The 25,454-nt window shown below is 40.4% G+C and overlaps 1 protein-coding gene across 11 annotated transcripts in view; it reads left to right on the forward strand.

Moving 5' to 3' along the window:
* The window catches only part of MAP4 (microtubule associated protein 4), a 167,897-nt gene that overhangs the window by 97,587 nt on the left and 44,856 nt on the right, over window positions 1-25,454 (forward strand). For 10 of the 11 annotated variants that reach the window (XM_060307198.2, XM_060307203.2, XM_060307197.2 and 7 more), the window contains exons 4-8: window positions 12,938-13,060; window positions 19,848-19,961; window positions 22,746-22,880; window positions 23,443-24,474; window positions 25,180-25,302. In XM_060307198.2, coding sequence (XP_060163181.1) covers window positions 12,938-13,060; window positions 19,848-19,961; window positions 22,746-22,880; window positions 23,443-24,474; window positions 25,180-25,302 — 1,527 coding nt within the window. The remainder of the gene's footprint in view (window positions 1-12,937; window positions 13,061-19,847; window positions 19,962-22,745; window positions 22,881-23,442; window positions 24,475-25,179; window positions 25,303-25,454) is intronic. The other variant, XM_060307196.2, reaches the window with a different exon arrangement.

Below are 25,454 nucleotides of genomic sequence, written 5' to 3' on the forward strand. Positions count from 1 at the left end.
TGTGGCCCAGAGTGACTTGGGGCATCAAGATTATAAATTTCATCTAGCTATAAGTAGTTGTCTCCATTCCAAGTGTCATTATTCCATTCTTTTCCAGTCAGTGTCCTAATTTCACATGAGAAACTTGGTGAGACTGTGAGTTCAACAAATTCTGTAATGCAAAAAAAAATTTATTGTAAACAATTTTAGACCTGTGGCTACAGGAAATAAGAGATTCTTTGGGGCTGTGACATACACTGTCTGGTTTTCAGGCTAACTCTCAGGGCTTGCGAGACCTGAGTTTGTCATTTTCTTTCTGTGAGCACTCAGTGTGTTCAGTAGGATCTATCCATACTACAGTTATTGTAATCATCGTTGCCACCATAACATTCAAGTACAGCAGCTGGTTGGGCTCCCCAGGTGCTTGCTTTAGTTTACACTTCAGCACAATCACAGTTGATAGCTCAACTAATCGTATTGCCACTGTGTGCCACGGATTACTTAGCATCCTATTTCCCATTGGTAAGGTGCTTGTTAGCATTGCACTTAAACCCAAAGGTGTGACAAAAATCAGTCCCCACATCCCATGTTTATAAGTCTGTCTTCTGGAATCACCCTGCTTTTGGTACCAATTCTGTGTTGGGTCCAGTCAGGAAACAGAAACATAGTAATTTGAACAAGGGAAAGTTAATATGAAGAATTACTAACACATAGAGATTACCCACTAAAGGGTAAAGAGAACTCTGAAGAATAGAGGAATAGCAGATACGGGGACTGAGGCAGGGTGTATAAGAAAGGGATATATGTAAAAGAGAGCCCACCCAAGGCTGAGATTCAGGCATCTTTGAAGTCCACTGGAGTGTGCAGAAGTTCCTGAGATGCCACAGGCTGAGGACTACCACTTGCTGGGGTACCAACAAAACTCTCTAGGAAACTCACTAGGAGTTGGCCGGGGTGACAGCTGAACTAACACGAGGTCACCTGTGGGGTGACACTGAAACTCGTGGGGGTGAGCACCATTCGGTGTCCCACACAGCAGCAGAGCACCGCGGGAACAAAAAGAGAAGAAAACACATTGGAACCAGGCACATTTTATTCATTGCTTTATCCCTGGAACCTGGAACATAGTATGGATACTTAAATGGTTGTTGAAGGAATAAACGAGTACAGCTCAAGATAACATTAGATTGTTGGTATCTTTGTTATGTTTGATTCATTCAACTTAAAGAAAAACTGTAATGTGACCTGGTCCACCAATTGAAATTGTTAAATGTGAAATTCTGAATGGCTGAGTTAAAGGATACCTTCATTTGGCTTAAAGAAAATTGATCACCTGCTAGGGCACTGATGGACCCCTCTTCTGAAGATTTGGTGTGTGTTTGCATGCACTGTTAACACACCTTTCTTTAGAAGAATGGGCCACAGTTATAACCTGAGGGCACAAAAGTGAGTTTTCGTTGCATTTTTTTTTCAGAGCAGAGAGGAAGCTACTGCATCAGATGCCTGCAGTGATAATCCTTTTATCAGGCATTAGTAAACCAAAGAAACAGAGGTGTGTTGAGCCTAGGAGGATTCTGGCAGATTATTTGGCCTTGCCTCCCTTGTCGTCGTCATCGTTGTATGGTAGTTAGGCAGAGTAGGAAAGAAACATGCCTCCGGTTGTGTGTGGAGAGGAGGGGGATTGAAACCTCACCCTGCACCTAGCTGGCTGCCTCGCTGTGCTGCCCCAGTAGAAGGTCTCATTACATGTTAGCTCTATGTCCGGAGGAGGAAGGGGTACAAAAGTCGTGGGAAACCAAACCCTTCCAAGACCCCAGACTGCTGACAGACTTGTTATCAGAGTATGAAGAAATCTTTTTGAATCTGAGGGAACCAGAAACAGTAAGAGAGTAAATTGTTTGGACATTAATTTCCTTCTTGATTCGTATGTGTTGTAGTGTTCCAGATCATATTCTATAATGAGAATGTTAAATATCCATGAATAATTTGCCCTACTTGGGAAAGTGTTTTTTCATTCTCAGTTTAGAGCTGGAATGTCAAGTATCCATAGTTGTCTGGAACAAATTGGCAGAATGAGTAGAAGTCAGTGAAATATGGGCTGAATGCAGTTTAATGTTCACATGTGATTTCTACCACAGTTGAATTTTGATTATGGCTACTTGTAAAATGTTTTCTGGCTTTAAACCAAAATAATTTAAATACTTCCATTTATATACCCTGTTTAGCAGAATGTGAAAATAGAAATGGGGCTTATTATGAGTTATTGCTATTTTGAGGGAATATTTTAATTCCTATTTTGTCTGAAGAAAGAGCCTAGTTTTTATCTCTCTCTACTTAGGGTAGCTGTCTATCATGTCACAGGTACACAACAGTCATGGTTTATGATGTCTGTTGCCCTGACATAATTATTAATTGTACTGTTTTTACTCTCAAGTGTATTAATCTGCTCTGACCAGGCAGACTTAAGTCTTTGAATAGGCTGATTTAGTTTAACATAAATTTCTATTGTTTAATAGCCCTGAACATTTAGAAAAAATAAATTATATACTGATTATATTTTAGTATTCAGCGAAAAATATAATGTGAATAAAATTAAATGGAACAAAGGTATTGCAAAAAGTAGAATCTTAATTTGAAGGTTGTATCTCTAACAAAAGCCCACCAGAGTTACCGGTATTTTTATGTCCAGATTAATTTTTTCCCCTCCAAATTGCAGTCATTTGTTCATTCAACAACCATTTATTGGGCACCATCTAGGTGTTAGGCACAGCATATGGGGCTGGGAATACTGAATGGGAAGACACATTCCTTGCTCTCAGTTGGCCAGCCACAGAGCCATTGAGCAATGTCTTATATCACGTGTTTACATGTAAGCACAGGCTGCCATGCAAACACTGAGGAAAGAAGTCCCTGTGTTTAAGAGGAGTGGTACATGCAGGTGTTTCCTAGAGGGTGACCCTAGGAGGATGAGTAAGCTTAGGGCAGGCAGACAGTATGGGGGAGCAAAGTTAAGTATTCTAGATGGATAGAGCAGCTCATGTGAAAGAGTAGAGGAATGTGGGTAAGGAATAGTATGGTTAGCTGGGAATGACACTGAAACATTAAGACTGGCTTATATAGGATCTTATGTGATAAATTTGCTCTGTAATCTCTAGGTTATGGGGAAACATTAAAGGGTTTTAAACCAGGGACTAATATGAACATGTTTTATGCTAAGAAGAGGAGCGTCAGACTGGAGGCAGAGACTCTTTAGTTGGTTGTTCAACTTTTCAAACAGATGGGCAATCTGTCCCTCACCCAACCCTAGATGTTTTTTGGAAGCAAATTCCAGGCATCATCATATTATCCTATCTTTATACCTGTCTGTATCTCTCAAAATCGATTCCTTTTTAAAACATAATTACCCATTCACACACACACCCCAATTCATAATATCAGATGTCCACTCAGTATTCAATTCACCAGTATTTTCCCCAGTTATCTCATTTGTTTGTTTTTTAATAACTGGTTTGTTAGAATTAGAATCTAAAGTTCTCTTAATCCATAGATTCTTCTATAGGGGATTTATTTTCTTTAACACAGTTTGGATTTTGTTTATGTTTTAAAGATGCTTGAGATTTAATTGTGCTTATAACCAGAGGAGGAGAGTAGAGATTAAAAAGCAAGCCTAGGAGGCTGGAGGACTGAATGGCAAGGGACAGTATGAAGGGCGTACTTGCATAAATGCTGTCCTTGGAAAGGAGAATATAAGAATGCATTTCTTATATTCTCCAGTTGGGCAGGTTTTTTTTTAAATTAAAAAAAAAAGATGGAAGATTATACCTCCCTCATAAATAGGAAGGAAAGGAGTGATGGTGGACTCATGTAGGTAAGTTTTCAATAGAGGACAGGGCAGTGGAAGAATATTATTTTCTATAAAGTAAGAGTTTATATGTTGGGATGGAAAATGCTGGAGAAGAGAGTATATGTAACAACCTCTTTGGAGAACAAGAAAGGAAGTTGTGTAGAGATACATGTTTTTATAGGAACAGTGTACTGTTCAGTATGATAGTCGAGTGTCATGGGAGGTAAAAGGAACAGCTGAAAACAATGTAGTGTTTATAGCTAAACTATTGCTAACTTAAGGTGTATTGTGGCCTCATGGTGGCATCCTTCACCTGGGCCCACTCTGGGGAGCATCCTGCAGGATTTCTGGTTTAAGCAAAACGAGCATACTGTGTGTGTGGTTTTTTTTTTTTTTTTTTAATGACATTTCCAAGACAAGCATGCTGGTTTGTTTTACAGCAAACCGAAAAGAAACTGTTAACTCAAAGTCATCATCTCTTTCCTGCTTGAGACCTTCAATGCTTCATTGTTTTCAAATATTGTTAGAGCTCTGGAAGTCTTTAAAAAAAGTCTCCGGCCATTTTAGGGATGGTCAAATATTATTCAAATCAGGAAGGTTGGTGGGCTCTTTGCCTGTTTAGTACAGAGGAGAAAGACATCCTAATATAGTTGGGTATGAGCATTTAAATCTATTAAAGAAAGTAGAGTTGGTGGAAAATCTGAGAAAGGAGTTAGCTTTCTTCTGTCTTTTCTATTTTTAGAAAATAGAAGTACTTAAATTTTTATTTTGAAATAATTGCAAATATACAGACAAATGAAACAAAAGAACAAATAAAACAAAGAACTTTTGTATGTTTTTCCAGATTCACCAATCAATAGCATTTTGCCACGACTGCTTTGTCTTTCTACAATCAATGTATGTATGGATATACACGTTGTTTCCCTAGCCAGTTTTGTTTTATATTTGTAATTATAATCTAAGACATTCTCACATGTATTATAGTGTCAACAGTAATTGAAAATATCACTTTCAAAGACTGCCTTCTGTCTTATCTGTGAAGCCCTCTTGCCAGCATTAATTTTCTTACTTCTCTTTACGTGTATACTTTAAACATTTCCATTGTACAGTTTAGCCCTTAGTGAGATATTGTTTTATTTTCTCATTTCTCAGATGGCTAAATTTCTATCACAGAACATAGTGAAGCCTGAACTTTGTCTTCGACTTCTTGACTCCGGGGGAAGAGAGGGGAGGTGTTGGGGGAGGGGACTAGAAGAATGATAGTGGTAATACATAAGCCTACAGTGTAGTATGGAGAGGTGTGGACTAATATAATAGACTTTTTTTTTTTGTGGTACGCGGGCCTCTCACTGTTGTGGCCCCTCCCGTCACGGAGCACAGGCTCCGGACGCGCAGGCTCAGCGGCCATGGCCCACGGGCCCAGCCGCTCCGCGGCATGTGGGATCTTCCCGGACCAGGGCACGAACCCGTGTCCCCTGCATCGGCAGGCGGACTCTCAACCACTGCGCCACCAGGGAAGCCCTATAATAGACTTTTATAAGTGGAAGGGAGCTTAGATACCAGATATTGGTACAGTGTTTTGATGATATGGGTGAGAACATTGAGGTTTGAAGGAATTCAATGAGTTAATAACTAAGGTCTCTCCAAAGAGCTGGACTAGAACCTTAGTCTGCTGCCCCAATCTATGCTCTTTTTTGCTTCTTTATCTTTTTACTTGACTCTCTAAGTAAATAGCAGAATTCTCCAGAGGGAGAATGTCTCTAAATACTCTTAAGGCATCAGCTCTCAAACTTTTTGGTATCAAGACCACTTTTCACTCTTAAAAATTGGGAAACTTTTGAGGGTGATGAATAGGTTCTCTCTCTTGTGGTGATGGCATACATAGTCAAGATTAATCAAAGTATACAGTTTAAATATGTGGAGCTTACTGTATGTTAATTGTACCTCAGTAAAGCTATTTACAGAATTTTTAAGGACCCCAAAGAGCTTTTGTTTATATGGGTTATATCTATCAATATTTTTCAAATTAGATATTACAACTGAGAGACTTTAAAAAAGTATTCGTTAGGGCTTCCCTAGTGGCGCAGTGGTTGGGAGTCCGCCTGCCGATGTAGGGGACACGGGTTCTTGCCCCGGTCCGGGAAGATCCCACATGCCGCGGAGCGGCTGGGCCCGTGAGCCATCGCCACTGAGCCAGCGCGTCCGGAGCCTGTGCTCCGCAGCAGGAGAGGCCACAGCAGCGAGAGGCCCGCGTAACGCAAACAAAGAAACAAAAAAAACCCTACTTTTTTCCGAAAGGGTAAGAAATGTAAGGAGAAACACAGCCTTTTAAAGTTTATTTTAGAACTGAAATAAATTAATCCTATGAAATCTTACTGTTTTAAAAATATTTTTACTAATTTTTTAAAAGTTTTAAAAATAAATATTTTTTTTATTTATTTGTGGCTGTGTTGGGTCTTCACTGCTGCGCCAGACTTTCTGTAGTTGTGGTGAGCGAGGGCTACTCTTCATTGTGGCGTGCGGGCTTCTCATTGCGTTGGCTTCTCTTGTTGCGGAGCATGACCTCTAGGCGCGCGCGGGCTTCAGTAGTTGTGGCACGTGGGCTCAGTAGTTGTGGCTCTCAGGCTGTGGAGCGCAGACTCAGTAGCTGTGGCGCACGGGCTTAGTTGCTCCGTGGCATGTGGGATCTTCTCGGACCAGGGATCAAACCGGTGTCCCCTGCGTTGGCATGCGGATTCTTATCCACTGCACTTTTACTAATTTTTTAAAAAATAAATTTATTTATTTATTTATGGCTACACTGGGCCCCCGTTGCTGCGCGCGGGCTCACTTCAGCCGCGGTGCTACTCTTCGTTGCGGTACGCGGGCCTCTCATTGCGGTGGCCTCTCCCGCCGCGGAACACTGGGCTCCAGGTGTGCGGACTTCGGCAATCGTGGCACGTGGGCTCAGCAGTTGTGGCTCGCGGACTCTAGAGCACAGGCTCAGCAGTTGTGGTGCACGGGCCCAGTTGCTCCGCGGCATGTGGGATCCTCCCAGACCAGGGCTCGAACCTGCGTCCCCTGCACCGGCAGGCGGACTCCCAACCACTGCGCCACCAGGGAAGTCCCACTTTTACTAATTTTAAGAGCTATTTATTTCTCCAAGTTTTTGTTTCCAAAGAGAATTATTAAGCATATATTCTATTAAAACATCAGGGACCTGGTAGAAATCAAACCAACAGAGAATCTTCTTTTCTTTTTTTTAACTGAAGTATAGTTGATTTACAGTGTTGTGTTAGTTGCCAGCATACAGCACAGTGATTCAGTTTATACATATGTGTATATATGTGTGTTTGTGTGTGTATATATATGTGTGTGTGTGTATATATATATATACACACATACATACACACACACGGCTATATATTCTTTTTCAGATTCTTTTCCCTTATAGTTTATTACAAAATACTAAGTATAGCTCCCTGTGCTATACAGTAGTGTGTATATGTTAATCCCAACCTCCTAATTTATCCCGCCCTCGCTTCCCCTTTATTTATCCAAGTTTTTACCACTTTTTCTTCTTCCCTCCTCCATATGCTTGTGAACCTTCCTAGTGACACCGTGGTTTGTTCTTTGATTCATTGTAATTTTTCTGGCTTAAGCAAATGACCAGTACTTCCTGCTGAGTACTTTTGTGCATATTATATCTTGCCAGGTTTTGGGGGGATATAAAAATGAATAGATAGATCAAAGGTCTTAAAATTTAATTTTAGAATTAAAATTAAAATAAATAAAAAATAAAATAATAAATAAATAATTATAATAAATAAATTAATAATAAAATAAATAAAAATAATAAAATAAATAATAAAATAAATAAAAATAATATAATAAAATAAAAAATAAATAAAATAATAAATAAATTAATTAATAATTTAATAAATAAATAAAATTAAATTAAAAGGTCTTAAAATTTAATTTTAGAACTAAAATTAAAATTTAAAAATTATATAGCACAACCCTATTGTGTTTCATGTTTTTTGTGTGGATTTGTTTTGTTTTGGTTTGGTGTTTTACTATAGATGAATGGTTTGCGGTTCTAAAAGTCTCAAGGTCACACCCAAAGTTAAGTGACAGAGCCAGGACTGGAATCTAGATCTCCTGATTTGCAGTCCAGTTTTCTTTCTTTAATATCATATTTCTTTCTGATTTAGATTTCTAGCATGTGAAGAAACCTTTAGACAGCTCTAGGCAAAATACATATTTCTTACTTTTTACACTTTTCCTCAATTAAAGGAACTGGGCATTGCATTTTCATCTTTGTTGGCTGCCTACAGCTAGTTTTTTTTTTTTTTTTAAACATGTAAAGCTTTTAGAATAACATATTTGGCTCAAAAGTCTCTTTCTTCTCTCTTGCTTTTCTCACCTTCCCCTTTTTTCTCTCTTCCTCTACCTCTCTTCCTCCCTTTTTTCCGTTCTTCCTTCTCTCCCTCTGTCGTCCCTGCCCCCTCTTTGGCTTCATTCTCAGGCAGATTCAAGGTGGGAAGAATGATTACTGGCAGCCCAGGTGTAGTGTAGCCTTATGGCTCAAGTTCTAAAATGTCTGTATATCAGATTTCCCCAAAGGACTTCGGGTCTGCCTGAATTACAAGTATACTCGTTTGGCCAGGAAAGCAAAGTACCACGATGGACAGCCATACCAGGATCACCTTGAAGGGACTGGGGTGGTTCCCTTTAGATGGGATACAGGCAGACAACTCTTGGATGCCACTCTGTTTGGCCTTTGACACCCTAGCTATTCTCTAGCTACCCTCTATGGAGAACTGCTGCCCCCAGTAAGTGTGTTCCAGCTAAATTGGTGTGCTCCTTACTTTCCCGTTCTTGCCCGTGGTCTTAACTCATATTTTCCTCTGCTGGATATCTTCTCCACTTTGTCTCTTTCTCAGTCTCCCAGCTCCATTTAATTATATCCTCCTGACTATCCTTCCAGATCCAGTTAAATTCTAATCTCCTGTGGAAGATATTCCAGATCATCCCGTGACCATATTATGTGACCTTTAAACTCCGGTAGCAGCACTTAGTACGTGTTATTGTAGACACTTATCCTATGTGACCCATTATAGTTGTGGGACTATCATGTTCTTCATAGTTTTCTAAGCACTTTCACATATCCTCCCTCAGCCTTATGAAGTAAGTAAGGCAGGTACCAGATGTGAAAACTGAGGCTTGCAGAGATTTGCATTGTTGGGTATATCTTAAACCCTCAGCTAGACTAATACTTGCTGCTCGGTTTTCATAGTGCCCAAGTACAGTGTAATGGTGATGATAGTGATCAGTGTCCGTGAGAGCAGGACTTTTCACCATTTGGTTTGCTGCTGTATCACTAATACCTAGAACAGTGACTGGCACATAGCAGGTGCTTAAATAGATAATTGAATGAGATATGGTTTAAACTTCAGGGGCTTGGACTGGGTGATCTCCTAGGTGCCTTCTTCTCTAAAATTCTAAGGTTGCCGCTGGGGCAGGGGATGGGGGACAGATTTGGAAAGAGCCAAGGACATGAAATAGAAGCGGTCACAGATTTGGTTTTTTTTGTTAGTAATATGCAAATTATGACCACTAATACTGTTTATAAGAAATCTATCTGTCAAGTAATAATTCAGAGTAAAATAATTCTTATTGGTGCTTCTTGTTTTTCTATTTCTTTTTTTGAACTCCCTATAAATAACCCAAATCATGTACACCAGCAGTGTACAGCAGATAGGGAAAGAGATCAAAAAGTATTGAGGGCTTCCCTGGTGGCACAGTGGTTGAGAGTCCGCCTGCCGATGCAGGGGACACGGGTTCGTGCCCGGGTCCGGGAAGATCCCACATGCCATGGAGCAGCTGGGCCCGTGAGCCATGGCCGCTGAGCCTGCGCATCCGGAGCCCGTGCTCCGCAACGGGAGAGGCCACAACAGTGAGAGGCCCGCGTACTGCAAAAAACAAAACAAAAACAAAAAGTATTGAAAAGGTGGGAAGTTTGCCTGGGGAAAACTGAAGTGAAGAACCTCAATCTCTGTTTTTTTTGAATATTTCATATTTCTTGGTGCTGTTAATTCAGAGCTGCGTAATCACCAGTTGATTCGTTCTTGCTGTCTTATTGCTCTCCTGAGGATTTTGTCTTTTGTTTCCGTCAGCCTTGCGACTTTTTCTCCAGCACCATCTAAAAATCAGAATGTGGCAGATATCAAACTGGCCCTATATATCTGCTGAAATAATGATGATTACATATAAGCTACTACAGAATATTAAATCACACAGTTAACCCAGTTGGACTATAGTCAGCTCTGGAGAACTTCCTTGTGTTGAAATGCCATTTAAAGTTGGCTCTCTTAAAGCCAAAGGAGGGACAGAAAAGAGAAAGAATCCTGGAGAGAGACCAAAAGGGGGAGGGAGGGAGTGCTTTGAGGGGATGGAGAGGTTGCATTTCAGCCTCTGGAGGTCTTAGACATGAGTTTGCCAGGGCCACATTGCAGGATGTTTTAATTCCCTTCTGGTAGTAGATGCCATAGCTGAGCTGTATTGCTGAGTTTTTCTCTAATCCCTGTCCCCAGGTTGTACCATAACTAATGGTGTATTTACTTCTGTACCTTTGTCATTTATTGATAGTTGACCTAGGGAATAGCTATGTGTGGAACATCCTCTACATCCATTGTAAACTGTTATTGATGAAAGATGATTATGATGATCAGTTTCCATCTTAAAAAGATATTCATGACAGATACTGCCTGAATTTTAGAAAAAGTCTCTCCTGAAGAATTGATTTGCTTCCTTCTCTTATAACTTATAGCAGAAGTTTCTTAGTTGTGTGCAGGTCTGGAGGCCTGGAACGTTCAGAGAAGAACAACTGCTAGAGGCTCTCTTTGACAGGTAGAACTTGGGAGGCTTTGTCATGTACAGTCTACCTTCAGCAGATAAGTTTCTCAGAGATTAGGCATTTCACTTATATAAGAAGAGTTTTAATTATACAATTATAATTGAAATATCTTAAGTAAAAATACAGTATATTATCCCCCTTCCATTCTTGCAGGCATGGAAGATAACTTAAAGTCCACAGATTTATTATGCTTAAGTAAAAATGTTTAGAGAAAAAAAAATGGCCTCAGATATCTAACATTCTCTTGGGATGTGTTCCTGAAGGAACATTTCAGGGAATGTAATCTAGGATAAATTTTTTGTTTCATTCCTCTTCCTCCTCTTTCCTCAAATGCTTCAGGTAGTTGAAATTAGATTTAGGTGATTCTATGAAACATGAAAATAAAGGACAATCATGAAGGAGAAAATTTGTACCTCAAGGCAACCTGATGAGTTAGCTAGTAATAAAGGAGGGACAGTTCTGCCACTTACCCTCGAAGTTTGTCTTGAGATTAGCAGCAGGTATCTGGATCTTTTTGAAGTACCCTGTGGTTGAGCCTTCTCCTTTTCCCAGGTACATCTTTTTAAAGTCCTAGTCTTTTTTCCAGAAGCAGGGCAGTAGGGAAACTTCAACCGTGTTCGTACTGTAGCTATTCAGCCTTTCAAAACTTCTTTCCTCACTCACTTCCATACCCTTCTCCACAAAAATTCATAGCCCCCAACAAGGGAAGTATATACTAAAGGCACATACCTGGGAGTCCTAGATTTTTTTTTTAACCACTTTATTGAGATATAATTTACATACTATAAAATTCACCCATTGTAAATTTACAGAGTTGTGCATTCATCACCACAATCCATTTTTCAGAAATTTTTTTTACCACCCTTAAAGTTATCTTGAGTCCATGTACACTCAATCCCCATCTCTATTTACAGTCTAGGCAACCAATGATTTGCTTCTTATCTTTATAGTCATCTTTTCTAAAAAACTCATATAAACAGAATCATACAGCATATAGTCTTTCATGTCATGCTTTTCTCACTTAGCTTATTAATGCTTGTAAAGTTCATCCATCTATGTTGAGGTGTTTATCAGTATTTCATTCCCGTTTACAGCTGAACAGTATTCCAATATATGTACCACATTTTGTTTATCCATTCATCAGTTCATTCAGTTGATGAATTTGGGGTTTGTTTCCAGTCTTTAGCTATTATGAATAACATGGCTGTGAACATTCATATATTGTCTTTGTATAGATATTTGTTTTCATTTCTCTCGGGTAGACACCTAGGAGTGGAATTGCTGGGTCATGTGATAAGTCTAAGTTTAACATTTTAAGAAACTGTCAAAGTCTAGATGTAAACTCTTACATTTTTCAGCAAGGGTGCCAAGATAAGTTAATGGGGGAAGCACAGTCTTTTCAAGAAATGGTGCTGGGGAAACTGGATAGCTGTATGCAAAGGAGTGAAGTTAAGACCCCTACCTAACACCATATAAAAAATTAACCCAACATGGATCACATACGTATATGTAAGAGGTAAAACTATAAGACTCTTACAAGAAAACATGGGCATAAATCTTTGTAACCTTAGATTAGTCAGTGGTTTCTTAGATACGACACTGAAAGCACAGATGACCGAAAAAGTACATAAACTGGACTTCATTGAAATTAAGAACTTTTGTGTTCCAAGGACATCATCAAGAAAGTGAATCTTACATTTCAATAATGAAAAAACCAAGTAGCTTAATTTAAAATTGGGTAAATTATTTGAATAAACCTTTCTTTGGGGAAGAAAAACATAAAAGTGACCTTAGATAAGCACATGAAATAATACATAACATCATTAGTCATCAGGGAAATGCAAATCAAAACCATGATGAGGTACCACTTCACACCCATATCTAGAATGGCTAAAATAAAAAAAGATAATAGCAGGTGTTGGTGAAGATGTGGAGAAATTGAAACCCTCAGACATTACTGGTGAGATTATAAACTGGTACAGCCATTTATATACATTTATGGAAAAGTTTGGCAGATCCTCAAAATGTTAAACGTAGAATTGCTGTATCACCTAGCAGTTCAACTGCTGAGCATATATACCCAATAGAATTGAAAACGTATGTCCACACAAAAACCTGTACTTGAATGTTCATAGCAGCATTATTTACAAAAGCCAAAAATAATCAGATGTCAATAGTGGTACCTTATAACTTTTGTTTCCTGTTTCTATTTGAAGGGTCTCCAACTGAATTCCTTGAAGAGAAAATGGCCTACCAGGGATATCAGAACAGCCAGAACTGGCCAGAAAATACAAACTTTTGCTTTGAACCCGAGCAAGTGGTGAATCCTATCCAGACTGGTAAGTGCAAGGCTTGCTTGTGACTGCTGAATGTGAACTATGACATAAACATGGAAAAGCCACAATCACCACTATTTAAGCTGTTTTCCAAAGCAACTGCAACATTTTATATTCCCACCAGTAAATGAGATAAAACATTTCAGCCTAAATATGGCTTGTAAAGCACAACCAAGGTATAATTATTTCCCCTGAACATTTAGTTGACCCTTTCTCCTTTCTATTTATCCCTTCTTCTGAGGCAGGTACCCCTTTGTTTTCTCCCCTTCAAAACCTGTTTTGAGTAAAAAGCTGAAATTCATATTCATTGAGGACTAAATGATCAATAGTACCTTAGAACCTTAGTTCTTCCAAAAGGAATTATTATAGTACTAATAGCACCATTTGTCAAATGCCTATTTTGTGCCAGGCACAGTACTAGAGCCTCAGTATACATATTATCTGCGTTTCTTACCTAACTCTGCCAAGTATATATTATCCTCATTTGACAAAAAAAAGAAAACTAAAACTTATACCCAATTTGTATAAAATTCTAACTAATTTATAGAGACAAAAAAAAGCCTATCTGTAGTTGCCTAGAGTTGGAAGTGGTGGGAGGGATGGACTGCAGAAGCACCTCAAAGCAGTAGTTGATACCTCCATGTCAGAGTTAATGAGGTTGAGAGCTCAAGTTATTTGTTTCCACTTATATATGGTTTCTTTTTTGCTATCTAACTTAAAAGGTGCCCATAACTGGTTCCAGATGTTCTAGTACTTGATGTTCTGTACCACTCTCCAGTCATTAGCTGTCCCAGATATACATAATTTTTGAAGAAAGCTTTAATGAGATGTAATTCACATACCATACAATTCACCCATTTAAAATGTACAATTGAGTGGATTTTATTATATTTACATATATGTACAGCCATCACCAGAGTCCATTTTAGAATATTTTTTGTCACCTCATAAAGAAACTCAGTATTCCTTAGATTTCACTCCCATCTCCTTATCCACCCCAGCCCTAAGCAACCACTAAATCTACTTTCTGTCTCTATAAATTTACCTATTCAGGACATTTCGTATGAATGGAATCATCATGTTAATATGTGGTCTTTTGTGGCTGGCTTTTTTCATTTGGCCCAGTGTTTTCAAGGTACATGCATTTTTTGGCATGGATTAGAACTTCATTCTTTAAATGGGCATGTAATATTTTGTATGGATACACTGCATTTTGTTTATTCATCAGTTGATGGACATTTGGGTTGGTCTCCCCCTTTTTTTCCCCAACTATTGTAAATAATGCTTTCTAAAGCATTCGTGTACAAGATTTTGTGTAGATGAAGGAATGTAACCTGGATTGGAATTGCTGATCATATGGTAACTCTGTTTAATCATTTGTGGAATTGCCAAGCTGTTTTCCAAAGCAACTGCAACATTTTATATTCCCACCAGTAACCTATGAGGTTTGTAATCACTAGATCCTTGACAACACTTGTTTTCCCTTTTTAAACAATTATAGTAACCTAATGGGTGTGAAATGGTATCTTGTGGTGATTTTGATTTGCATTTTCCTAATGGCTGATGATGTTGATTATCTTTTTATCTTTTCATGTGCTTATTGGCTATTTGTATATCTTCCTTGGAGAAATGTGTATTCAGATCCTTTGACCATTTTCTAATTGGTTGATCTTTTTGTTGTGCTGTAAGAATTCTTTATATTTCACATATTAGACGCTTATCAGATTTATGATTTGCAACTATTTTCTCCCAATTTGTGGGTTATCTTCTGGTTTTCTTGGTAGTGTCCGTGGAGCACAAAAGTTTTTAATAATTAATTAATTAAATTTATTTATTTTTGGCTGCGTTGGGTCTTTGTTGCTGCACATGGGCCTTCTCCAGCTGCGGCAAGCAGGGGCTGCGCCTCACTGCGGTACGCAGGCCTTTCATTGCGGTGGCTTCTCCCGTTGCAGAGCATGGGCTCCAGGCGCATGGGCTCCAGGCGCATGGGCCTCAGTAGGTGTGGCACATGGGCTCAGTAGTTGTGGCACATGGGCTCAGCTGCTCCGCGGGACGTGGGATCCTCCCGGACCAGGGCTCCAACCCATGTCCCCTGCATCGGCAGGCGGATTCTCAACCACTGTGCCAGCAGGGAAGCCCAGTTTTTAATTTTGATGATGTCCACTTTATCTAGTTTTTCTTTTGTTGCTCAAGGTTTGGTGTCATATCTAAGGCTCCATCGCCAAATCTGAGGTCATGAAGATTTATCCTTATGTTTTCTTCTAAAAATTTTATATAGTTTTAGCTCTTATATTGAGGTCTTTGATCCACTGTGGGTTAATTTTTGTGTATGGTGAAAGGTGTAGGGGTCCAGATTCATTGTTCTTCATGTGGATATCCAGTTGTCCCAGCTCCATTTTTTGAAAAGTCTATTCTTTCCCCATTGAATTGTCTTGGCACCCTTGTTGAAAATTTGTTGACCATAGATATACAGTTTTGTTTCTCAGCTCTTAGTTCTGTTCCATTGTTCTGTATGTCTGTCCTTATGCCAGTACTACACTGTCATGGTTACTGTTGCTTTGTGGTAAGTTTTGCAATTGAGTAGTATGAGTCTACCTACTTTGGTCTTCTTTTTTTTTTTTTTGCGGTACGCGGGCCTCTCATTGTTGTGGCCTCTCCCGTTGCGGAGCACGGGCTCCAGACGCGCAGGCTTAGCGGCCATGGCTCACAGGCCCAGCCACTCCGCGGCATGTGGGATCTTCCCCGACCGGGGCACGAACCCATGTCCCCTGCGTCGGCAGGTGGACTCTCAACCACTGAGCCACCAGGGAAGCCCTGGTCTTCTTTTTGATGATTGTTTTGGCTATTTTGTATCCTTTGGAATTCCATATTAATTTTAGAGTCAGCTTGTGAATTTCTATAAAGAAATCAGCTGGGGGACTTCCCTGTGGCGCAGTGGTTAAGAATCTGTCTGGCAATTCAGGGGACATGGGTTCGATCCCTGGTCTGGGAAGATCCCACATGCCATGGAGCTACTAAGCCTGTGCACCGCAACTACTGAGCCTGCGCTCTGGAGCCCGCGAGCCACAACTACTGAGCCCTCATGCCACAACTACTGAAGCCCACACACCTAAAGCCTGTGCTCTGCAAAAGAGAAGCCACCGCAATGAGAAGCCTCTGCACCACTGCAAAGAGTAGACCCCGCTTGCCGCAACTAGAGAAAAACCGCAGGCAACAACGAAGACCTAATGCAGCCAAAAATAAATAAATTAATTAATTAATTAAAAGAAAAAGAAATCGGCTGGGATTTTTGGTAGGAATTGTGTTAAATCTGTAGATCAATTTGGGGAGTTTTGCCATCTCAACAATATTAAGTCTTCCAATCCTTAAACTTAGAATGTTTTTCCATGTGTTTATACCTTACTTCTTTCAGCAATATTTTGGTAGTTTTCAGAGTGTAAGTTTTATACTCCCTTTTGTAAAATTTATTCCTAATATTTTATTGTTCTTTATTCTTATGAATGGAATTGTTTTCTTTCATTTTCAGATTTTTCTGAATCTGAATTGGTTTTTGTATATTGATCTTGTATCTTCCAACCTTGCTGAACTCATTAGTTCTAATAGTTTTTTAGTTGATTCCGTAGGATTTTCTGCGTATAAGATCATGTCCTCTACAATAAAGTTTTACTTCTTCCTTTCTAATCAGGCTGCCTTTTATTTCTTGTCCTTGCTTAATTGTCCTGACTAGAACCTTCAGTACAATGTTAAATAGAAGTGGCAAGAGCAGACTTCCTTGTTTGTTCCTGGTCTTAGTTAGGGAAAGCATCCAGTCTTTTACCATTAAGCATGGTCTTAGCTGTGCGGTTTTTGTTGATGTCATTTATCAGATTAAGGAAAATGCCTTCTATTCCTAATTTGTTGAGTGTTTGATTTATCGTGAAAGGGTGTTGGGTTTTGCCAAGTGATTTTTCTGCATCTATTGATGATCATGTGGTTTTATTTTTTTAATTCTGTTGTTATGTATGTATTCCATTAATTGATTTTTGGATGTTAAACCAATGTTGCATTCCTGAGATGGATCCCATTTGGTCATGGTATATAATGAGTTTTATATGCTGGCACATATGTAAATATTTGTTGAGGACTTTTGCATCCATGTTCAGAAAAGATACTGGTCAGTAGTTTTCCTTTCTTGAGATGTCTTTGTCTAGTTTTATATTAGTGTCATACAATGAGTTGGGAAGTATCCTCCTCTCTTTAATATTTTTGGAAGTGTTTGTGAAGAATTGATTTTCATTCTTCTTTAAATATTTGGTAGATTTCATCAGGGAAGCCATCTCAGCCAGGGCGTTTCTTTGTGAGTAGTTTTTAATTACTGATTCAGGGCGATGGCTCCAGTGATCCCCACCTCCTAGTATTCACACCCTTGTGTAGTCACCTTCCACATCGTACCATGCTTGGGCTATGTGACCAATAGAATAGATGGCAGAAATAATGGTATGCCATTTCTAAGATTAGATTACAAAAGACACTACAGTTTCTGTCTTGGTCACACTGGGTTTACTCACCCTGGCGATAGCTGCTGCTGTGGAGAGGCACACGTGGGGAGGAACAGAAGCCTCCAGTTAACAGCCATGTGAGTAAGCCATCATCATGTAGGCAGGTTCTCCAGCCCCAGTCAAGTCTCCAAATGATCACAGCCCTGGGCAGTACCTTCACTGCAGCCTTGTGAGAAACTGTAGTGGAGGTGGGGAAGAAATAGATTCTGGGAGACATTTTTTTTTCATTTTATTTATTTATTTTTTGGCTGTGTTGGGTCTTTGTTGCCGCACACGGGCTTTCTCTAGTTGCGGTGAGCGGGGGCTACTCCTCGTTGCGGTGTGCAGGCTTCTCATTGTGGTGGCTTCTCGTTGCGGAGCTCAGGCTTCAGTAGTTGTGGCATGCGGGCTCAGTAGTTGTGGCTCGTGGGCTCTAGAGCCCAGGCTCAGCAGTTGTGGTGCTCGGGCTTAGTTGCTCCGCGGCATGTAGGATCTTCCTGGACCAAGGCTCGAACCTGTGTCCCCTGCATTGGCAGGCAGATTCTTATCCACTGCGCCACCAGGGAAGCCCACTGGGGGACATTTTCAAGGTCAAGTCAGCTGGATTTCCTGACGACTTGGATGTGGTGTATGAAAGAGAGAAACCAAGGATGACTCCAGGGTTTTGGACCAAAAAGATAGAATGCCATCAGAGATGGGAAGACTGTAGGAGGAGTGATTTGGGAAACAGATTACATTTTGGCTTTATTTTATACATTAAGTGTTGGCAGTTTGATACAGAAGTCAGGAAATAAAGGGAGAGGTTGAGATGACTGGAGATACAAATTTGAGTGTCATCATCTTATAGATGGAATTTTAAACTGTGAGACTGGATGAGATCACTAAGAGAGGGAATGTATGTAGGTAGAGAAAGAAAAGGTCTTCCTCTGTCCCGCAACCACTCAGTTCTTTAGTGCTCAGCTTAAATATTTTTCAAGTGAAGACCTTCCTTGACTTGAACTAAAGTATATCCATCTCCTAAATGTTTTCAACCCTGATTTATACATCTTTGGGTTTTTAGAACACACAGGGTCTGCCATATCATATGCACCTAGTAAAATAGTAATGAATAAATGACAGAACTTTGTAGAAATCTTTGATTTTTACATGTGATTTAGCATTCTTCCCCTCCTAATGTGCGAACCATACAACAGTTATTCTCATTGCTGGTTTAAGTGTCCTGTTTTCCTTCAGTGGAAGTGTGAGAGGCAGAGCAAGCAGCAGGTACCCCAAACCAAGTTAAGACTGGGGAGAATGAAGCTTTCTAATCTGTCTAGATTCTAGCTCCTCTGCTGTTCTGAAGCAGCAGCACTGGGGCCTCCTCCAGCCCCAGCAGTTTCTCAGTTTCCTTTCTGCTCGTTCATATTCTGCAGTGCCGTGCTCTCCCCTAAGCCTGAAATCCCTTACTATAAGAGGGAGGGTCAGCTGCTTCAGAGCCACGGGAATGAACATTCACTTAAAGCCTGGACTTCAGTGCAGCTGCCTCTGACAATGGAAGTGCCTAAAGGGAATTAGCATTCCCTGAGAAACGAGTTAGAAATGCACATTCTTAGGGCCCAGCAGTGTGTTTTTATAAACTTTTAGGCTAATTCAGATGTGTGTTGCATTTCGAGATGGCCTCCTTGGAGAGCAGAATTCTTGCTTGGCCTAAATGGCTTTGCTCTTTTTTCATGTAAGAAGGTGCAGAGTTTACCTGATGTTTTCAGTGCCTTTACTCATGCCAACTCCTGAGTCTAGAGTTCATTCTTTCCAGGTACCAGCAGTTCACCTTGTCTCATTCAGACAGCTTTTGAAATGCAGTTTTCTTCATGCTCTCCACAGGAGGTGAAAATGTCTCTTTTACTTGTTCTGTGTGTGTGTGTGTTTTTTTTAATAACCTAAAATGAATGTCTGCTCTGTAAATACATATTGAAAGTTTATATTTGTACTCTCACCTCCTAATATATTATAGACTCGAGCATTAGTTGTAGTTTTAGTTTTATGTATTTGTTGGCTGTCTGATTTAGATAATTAAATCTTAGAGAATATGAGATTATGTATTTTTAACTTGTCTCAAGTGAATTAATGAATATTTGATTCCCTACCACATTCAGTCACATATTATCTCAACATATTTAACTCACTGTTGACGACACACATGTAGCTAATCAGTATTCATCAGAGGATAAAAAAGAATGATAATCTTTCTAGTTGTGTTCAATGGGAATGAGTTTTAAATTCCTTCTTTATTCCAGATCCCTTTAAGATGCACCATGATGACAGCCTGGAAGATTTGCTCTTTCTCCCCAGTGGAACAACCAGTGCTTCAGCATCTGCAGAACAAAATGATCCCCTGAAAGACAGTTATGGTATGACTTCTCCAGCTGGATTTATTTCTTAACTCCATCAATTAATTTGGCTTTTCACCCATCACCTTTGAAGTGAATCACTAGGCAAAGTCATGTTTAGGGGCTCTGGCTCTGACAAGGCTCCTTCTAGATTAGTCACAGAGAATTCATAGTTGGGCTGCTCAGGTTCAGCTCACCTCCTCTCATGGGATCTTGAATCCTATATCCTAGGGCCAGGTTCTGTCTCCACATTTTTATTAGTTCATGGCCTTCTGCAAGTTATGTCCTCCCTAAACTTTGGTTTCTTTATAAAATGGGGCCACCACTTGTTCTTACCTTAAAGATGTGGTGTTGATGAAATAAAATTTATGTAAAAGTACTTCGCATAGTTTCTGGTACATGGTAAACTAAACGTTAAACAGATCTTAGTTATCAATTAGTAGTTTACTTATTCCTGGTTTTGTATAACTTAACATGAATGTGGCCAAGGTACTGTAGGGCAGGCAAAACTTTACTTCTACCCATCTTTGGTGTTCAGTTGAGACTCTATAGACAGGTTAATAAGAAAAAAACAAATAGTTTATTAACGCATGCAACATACATCACATGGGAGGAAAGTAACTCAAAGGTGTAGCTTAGAAATTCAGTTTGGGACTTCCCTGGTGGCACAGTGGTTGAGAATCCACCTGCCAATGCAGGGCACATGGGTTCAAGCCCTGGTCTGGGAAGACCCCACATGCTGCAGAGCAGCTAAGCCCTTGCACCACAATCACTGACCCTGCGCTCTAGAGCCTGTGAGCCACAACTACTGAGCCCGCGTGGCAGAACTACCGAAGCCCATGTGCCTAGAGCTCATGCTTCGCAAGGAAAACCGGCGCACCTCAACAAAGAGTAGCCCCTGCTCGCTGCAACTAGAGAAAGTCCGCGTGCAGCAACGAAGACCCAACACAGTCAAAAATATATAAACAAAAAAACAAAATAAATAAATTTATTTTAAAAAAGAAAGAAATTCAGTTTGTGTAGCATCCTCAACAAAGAATATTAAATTTGTAGAGAAATGACAGGATAAAGGAAAGCAGTTTTACACTTCCAAGAGTCATACTTCGGGAAGGTAAGTATATGAGAGGGAACTAATGGAGTCAGGTTTGTTTGCATATTCTTTTGGTGCCCTCTTTGGCCTGATAAGTGTCTCTTGCCAGTGAAAGGAAAATTTATATCCTGCCTTCAGGCAGAAAGGGAGGAGCTTTTTCTCAATTTGTTGTTTGCTTAATTGCCTTCAGCTCAAAATTTTTATGTCAAAGGGGCATATTTTGGGGTAACATGTTCTGGTTTCCTTCAGTACCCATCATCAGTAAGTCCCACTTCAAATAATGCTTATAATTTTGTATTTGTAAAGATCCTGGCTAGTAGTTGTATGTTTCACTTATGCTTTTCTTTGGCCTGATGATCTCTTGCAAGAAGGATGTTAAATGAGTTGACTTTGATGCAATCCATCTAGTCTCCTGATTTGATTTTGGCTTTGACTCCTGTTTTTTCAGCTCACTACCTAGGCAGTCACTTAGTTGCATTGACTTCTTTCTTTACAGCATCTTTCTTCTCTTCCTTTCTGCTCCCTCTGCTTTACGCTATGCAAGCCCCTATCACTTCATACCTAGACCACCTCAGTGGTCGCCTATCAGATTTCCTGCTCTCCTTTAAAATTAATTCTGAATATACCTGATCATCTGACTCCCTGTTCTGTATTCATGTCTCATTTTTATGATTAAGACCTTAAGACAGCTCCCCCACACACACTTTTTTTCTCTAAATTCTCTGGTTTTCTGGATTTTTTCTTCTACTGTTTGTTCTAATCCCATTTTCCCTCTCTGGTATACAAGATCTGTTTGAATCAGACTAATCTCATAGTCCCAGAAACATTCTTGTCCTGTTGGCATCCTCGTTCTTTTCTTTGCTCAGTGAGCTCTCCATCCTTGAAATTGACTACTCTCCCCTCTCTTCCTGCTCTTGCTTCTCCTCTGAAGCCTTCTGTGACTGTGCTGGTCTCATGGTTCTTTTGAAATTCTTATAGCATTTAGTCCATACTACACAGTTTACTTTATTTGATATATGTCTATCTTGCCTCTCTAGCTAAATTGGAATAATCTTGATGGCAAGGACCAGGCGATACTAAATCCCATGTGATATTAGGTCTGGCAGAGGACAGCATAATAATAATGCTTTTACATCTGTCTAGTTCTTAATAATTTACAAAGCATTTTCACAAAAGTGTCTTCTAATGTTGGAAAGGGTTGTATGTTAATCTCACTGTACAGATGAGGAATTGATTCACTGTCCCTTACTGTATGTTGCGTTCTGTTGGTTGTGATGTAGGAGCAAGAGCTCGTCCTTTGCTATTTTTTATTTATTTATTTTTTTAATATCTTTATTGGAGTATAATTGCTTTACAATGGTGTGTTAGTTTCTGCTTTATAACAAAGTGAATCAGCTATACAAATACATATATCCCCATATCTCCTCCCTCTTGCGTCTCCCTCCCACCCTCCCTATTCTTTGGTGTTTTTGAATCTTTGTAAAACATTGTAGAAGGTGGCCAGTCAGTGTCAATCAGCAGGGCAGCAGCCTAACAATTAGCCAAAACCTGGAGAATGTCAGCGGTTTTTACTTTAAAACTTTCTTGCTTTGTTTCTTGTTGGTCCTTTTGGCCTATGTCTTTATGGCAATATATAAAGCTGGTTTTAAATATCAAATGTCTTTTTTCCCCAGTGTTGACTGAGTCTGAAAAATGTATTTGTGTTTCAATATTAGGTGTGTTTCCCTGTGACACATTTGCTCCTGCAGCTGTTGTTCCTCAGGGGTGGCCTGTGGAAGCTCCAAACCCTCCACATTCAGAATCCTTCATTTCCCCTGAGGCCATTACACAGCCTTTGCAGCCTATAGCAGGTACATTGTTAGGATCCCTGTTTATCACTTAATAGTTACAGTATCAATAATCAATATAAAGCATCAAACATTTTTGAGCCTTGTGCAGCAGTATAGTTAGGTAAAATTTTCACAACTGTCACAGATGTTTTTAAATTTAAATTACTGATTTCAAAGCTGGAGGAATTAAGTTGTAGTTGAAATACAACACTTAGGGCCAGTGGGCAAAGACAATCCCTCTGTAATTCAGGGCAGATTTAGAACTCTGGGGGGTTTTCTTGATGTCCCACAGGTTCCCTTTCTGACACTAATTGTGTACCTGTGTTGATTTTTTTGGACCTGTGTTTTTTTCTCTCCTTTGCCTTTCCTCCTCCACTCTTTGTTCTGCCAGTATTCTATTCTTCTAAGTATTAGGACTGTCGAAGAGTAGGCACAAATGCATTAAGTGGACAGCTTTTTAGTTATGTTTAGGATGTTATGGTCACAAAAGCTAGATACTCTTGTGCCCTAAGAAAGTAAATTTTGAATGAAGAGCTATGAGCAGACAATGATGGATCCTAAATGTCCAATTTATTTCCCTTAGAGCCTGCTAAGGAGGTAGAAATGGCATCAGCAGAAGAGAGAGCACCAACAAAAGCAATGGAAATGGTGATGGGACTGAAGGCTGCTAACATGGCACCATCTCGAGAATCAGAGATGGTCCTGGCCAAGGATGTGGCGCCAGCCACAGAAACAGAGGTGGCCTTGGCTAAAGACACGGAACCACCTACCGAACCAGATGTGGCCCTGGCCAAGGACATGGAATCATCCATCGAACCAGATATGGCCTTAGTCAAGGACGTGGTACTACCCCTAGAAACAGAGGCAACCCCAGTTAAGGACAATGTATTGCCCACAGAAACAGATGTGTCTTTGGCCAAGGACATGGTACTGCCCACAGAAACAGAGGTAACCCCAGCCAAGGACATACTACTATTCAAAGAAGCAGAGAGGACACCACCTGTAAAAATGGATTTGGCCCCAGCTGAGGGTATGGTACCACCTACAGACCGAGAGGCGGCCCCACCCAAGGGTGTAGCATCACTTTCAGAAATAGAGGTGCCACTGGATGAGGACGTTGTGTCATCCACAGAAATATCCTCAGCCAAGGAGGTAGCCTTGTCCTCAGAAACAGAGGTGGCCCTGACTGGGGATATGGTACTACCCCCAGAAACAGAGGTGGCCCTAGTCAAGGACATGGCTGCACCTCCAGAAACAGAAGTCACCCCAGTCAAGGACATGACTCCACCCCCAGAAGTAGAGATGGCCCTCAGCAAGGACGTGGCTCCACCTCAAGAAACAGAGGTGGTCCTGGGCAAGGACGTGGTTTCATCTCCAGAAACAGAGATGGCCCTGGGCAAGAATGTGGCTCTACCCCTACAAACGGAGGTGACCCTGGCCAACAATGTGGCTCCAGCCAAGGATGTTGCAGCATCCTCAGAAGCAGAGGTGGCACCAGTTCCTGTTAAGGACATGGAAACTGCACGGACACAGGAAGAAACAAGTGAGGATTCCCAGTTAGAATCTCTCCAGGATGAAGGACAGTCAGCTGTGCCTCCTCTCATGATATCAGCAGGTATGGGCTTATGCTTACTTGCAGTATTTGTGTACAAGAGTGTAGCCTCCAGAAGGGTAAGGGACAAACGTCATGCCAGGTAAAATAAAGACAGTCACACTGTACTTCGCAAGTCTAAACACATTCCTGCTCCCCTGAACAGTTCTTTCTCACCTTTGCCCTCCTCCAGCCGCCAACACCTTCTCCATCCTTGTTCTCTGCTCATCTTCCTGTTTTTCTTATAGATGATTGAAGCAATAAAAGAGAACATTCACAAACTTCCACTCACTCGTCTACCTAACTACTTGTATCTTTATCCATAGACTCTGCCTTCCCTGCTGTTGCCATCAGCAAACAGTCCCTGCTCCTAGTCATGAGGGGCAGCATCTTTGTCTTGCACTAGATCCTGTCTTCTCTTGTCTACTTACACACATTGCCCTGGCCATTCTCTTTTCTTGCCTCGCACCATGTTTTTCCCCCTTTACATTGGATCATTCCCACCACTGTAAAAACATTTGTTATTTTTCCCTTCTTTTTAAAAAAAAACCCAACCCTCCCAACTCCCCCTTTCCTCCCCCTTCCAACTGCCACTCCATTTCTCTCCTGCCCTAATAGGAGCGTCCCTCATTCCTCAAAAACTGTGTCCATTTCCAATTTCTGGAAGGTGGAGAAGTAGCTGAAATGGTGCTTCTCTGAAACCTGTGTGGTTTTTACTTTTACCTTTAGAAGCAGTCACAGCCATGGGCCAAAAGCACAACTTGCCAACAGATGAGGATTCTGTGTCAGAGGAACTAGAGCAAAAGAAACCGTTCAGTAGTCAACCTTCTGAACTTCCTTCAGAGACCTCAGGTATGTCAGGAAAACAAAGTGGCCTGTTTGAAAACGCTTAAACTGGGAAAGATGGGGAGATGGTGGAAGACATTGTTCCTGGTTATAAGGTGGTGATCAGCAGGACCGTTTACGAAGTCAGCTCTCTTTCTTAAACAGATTTCAGTGAGCTT

This window comes from Globicephala melas, chromosome 11 (genome assembly GCF_963455315.2).
Source record: "Globicephala melas chromosome 11, mGloMel1.2, whole genome shotgun sequence".
NCBI classification, from domain to species: Eukaryota; Metazoa; Chordata; class Mammalia; order Artiodactyla; family Delphinidae; genus Globicephala; species Globicephala melas.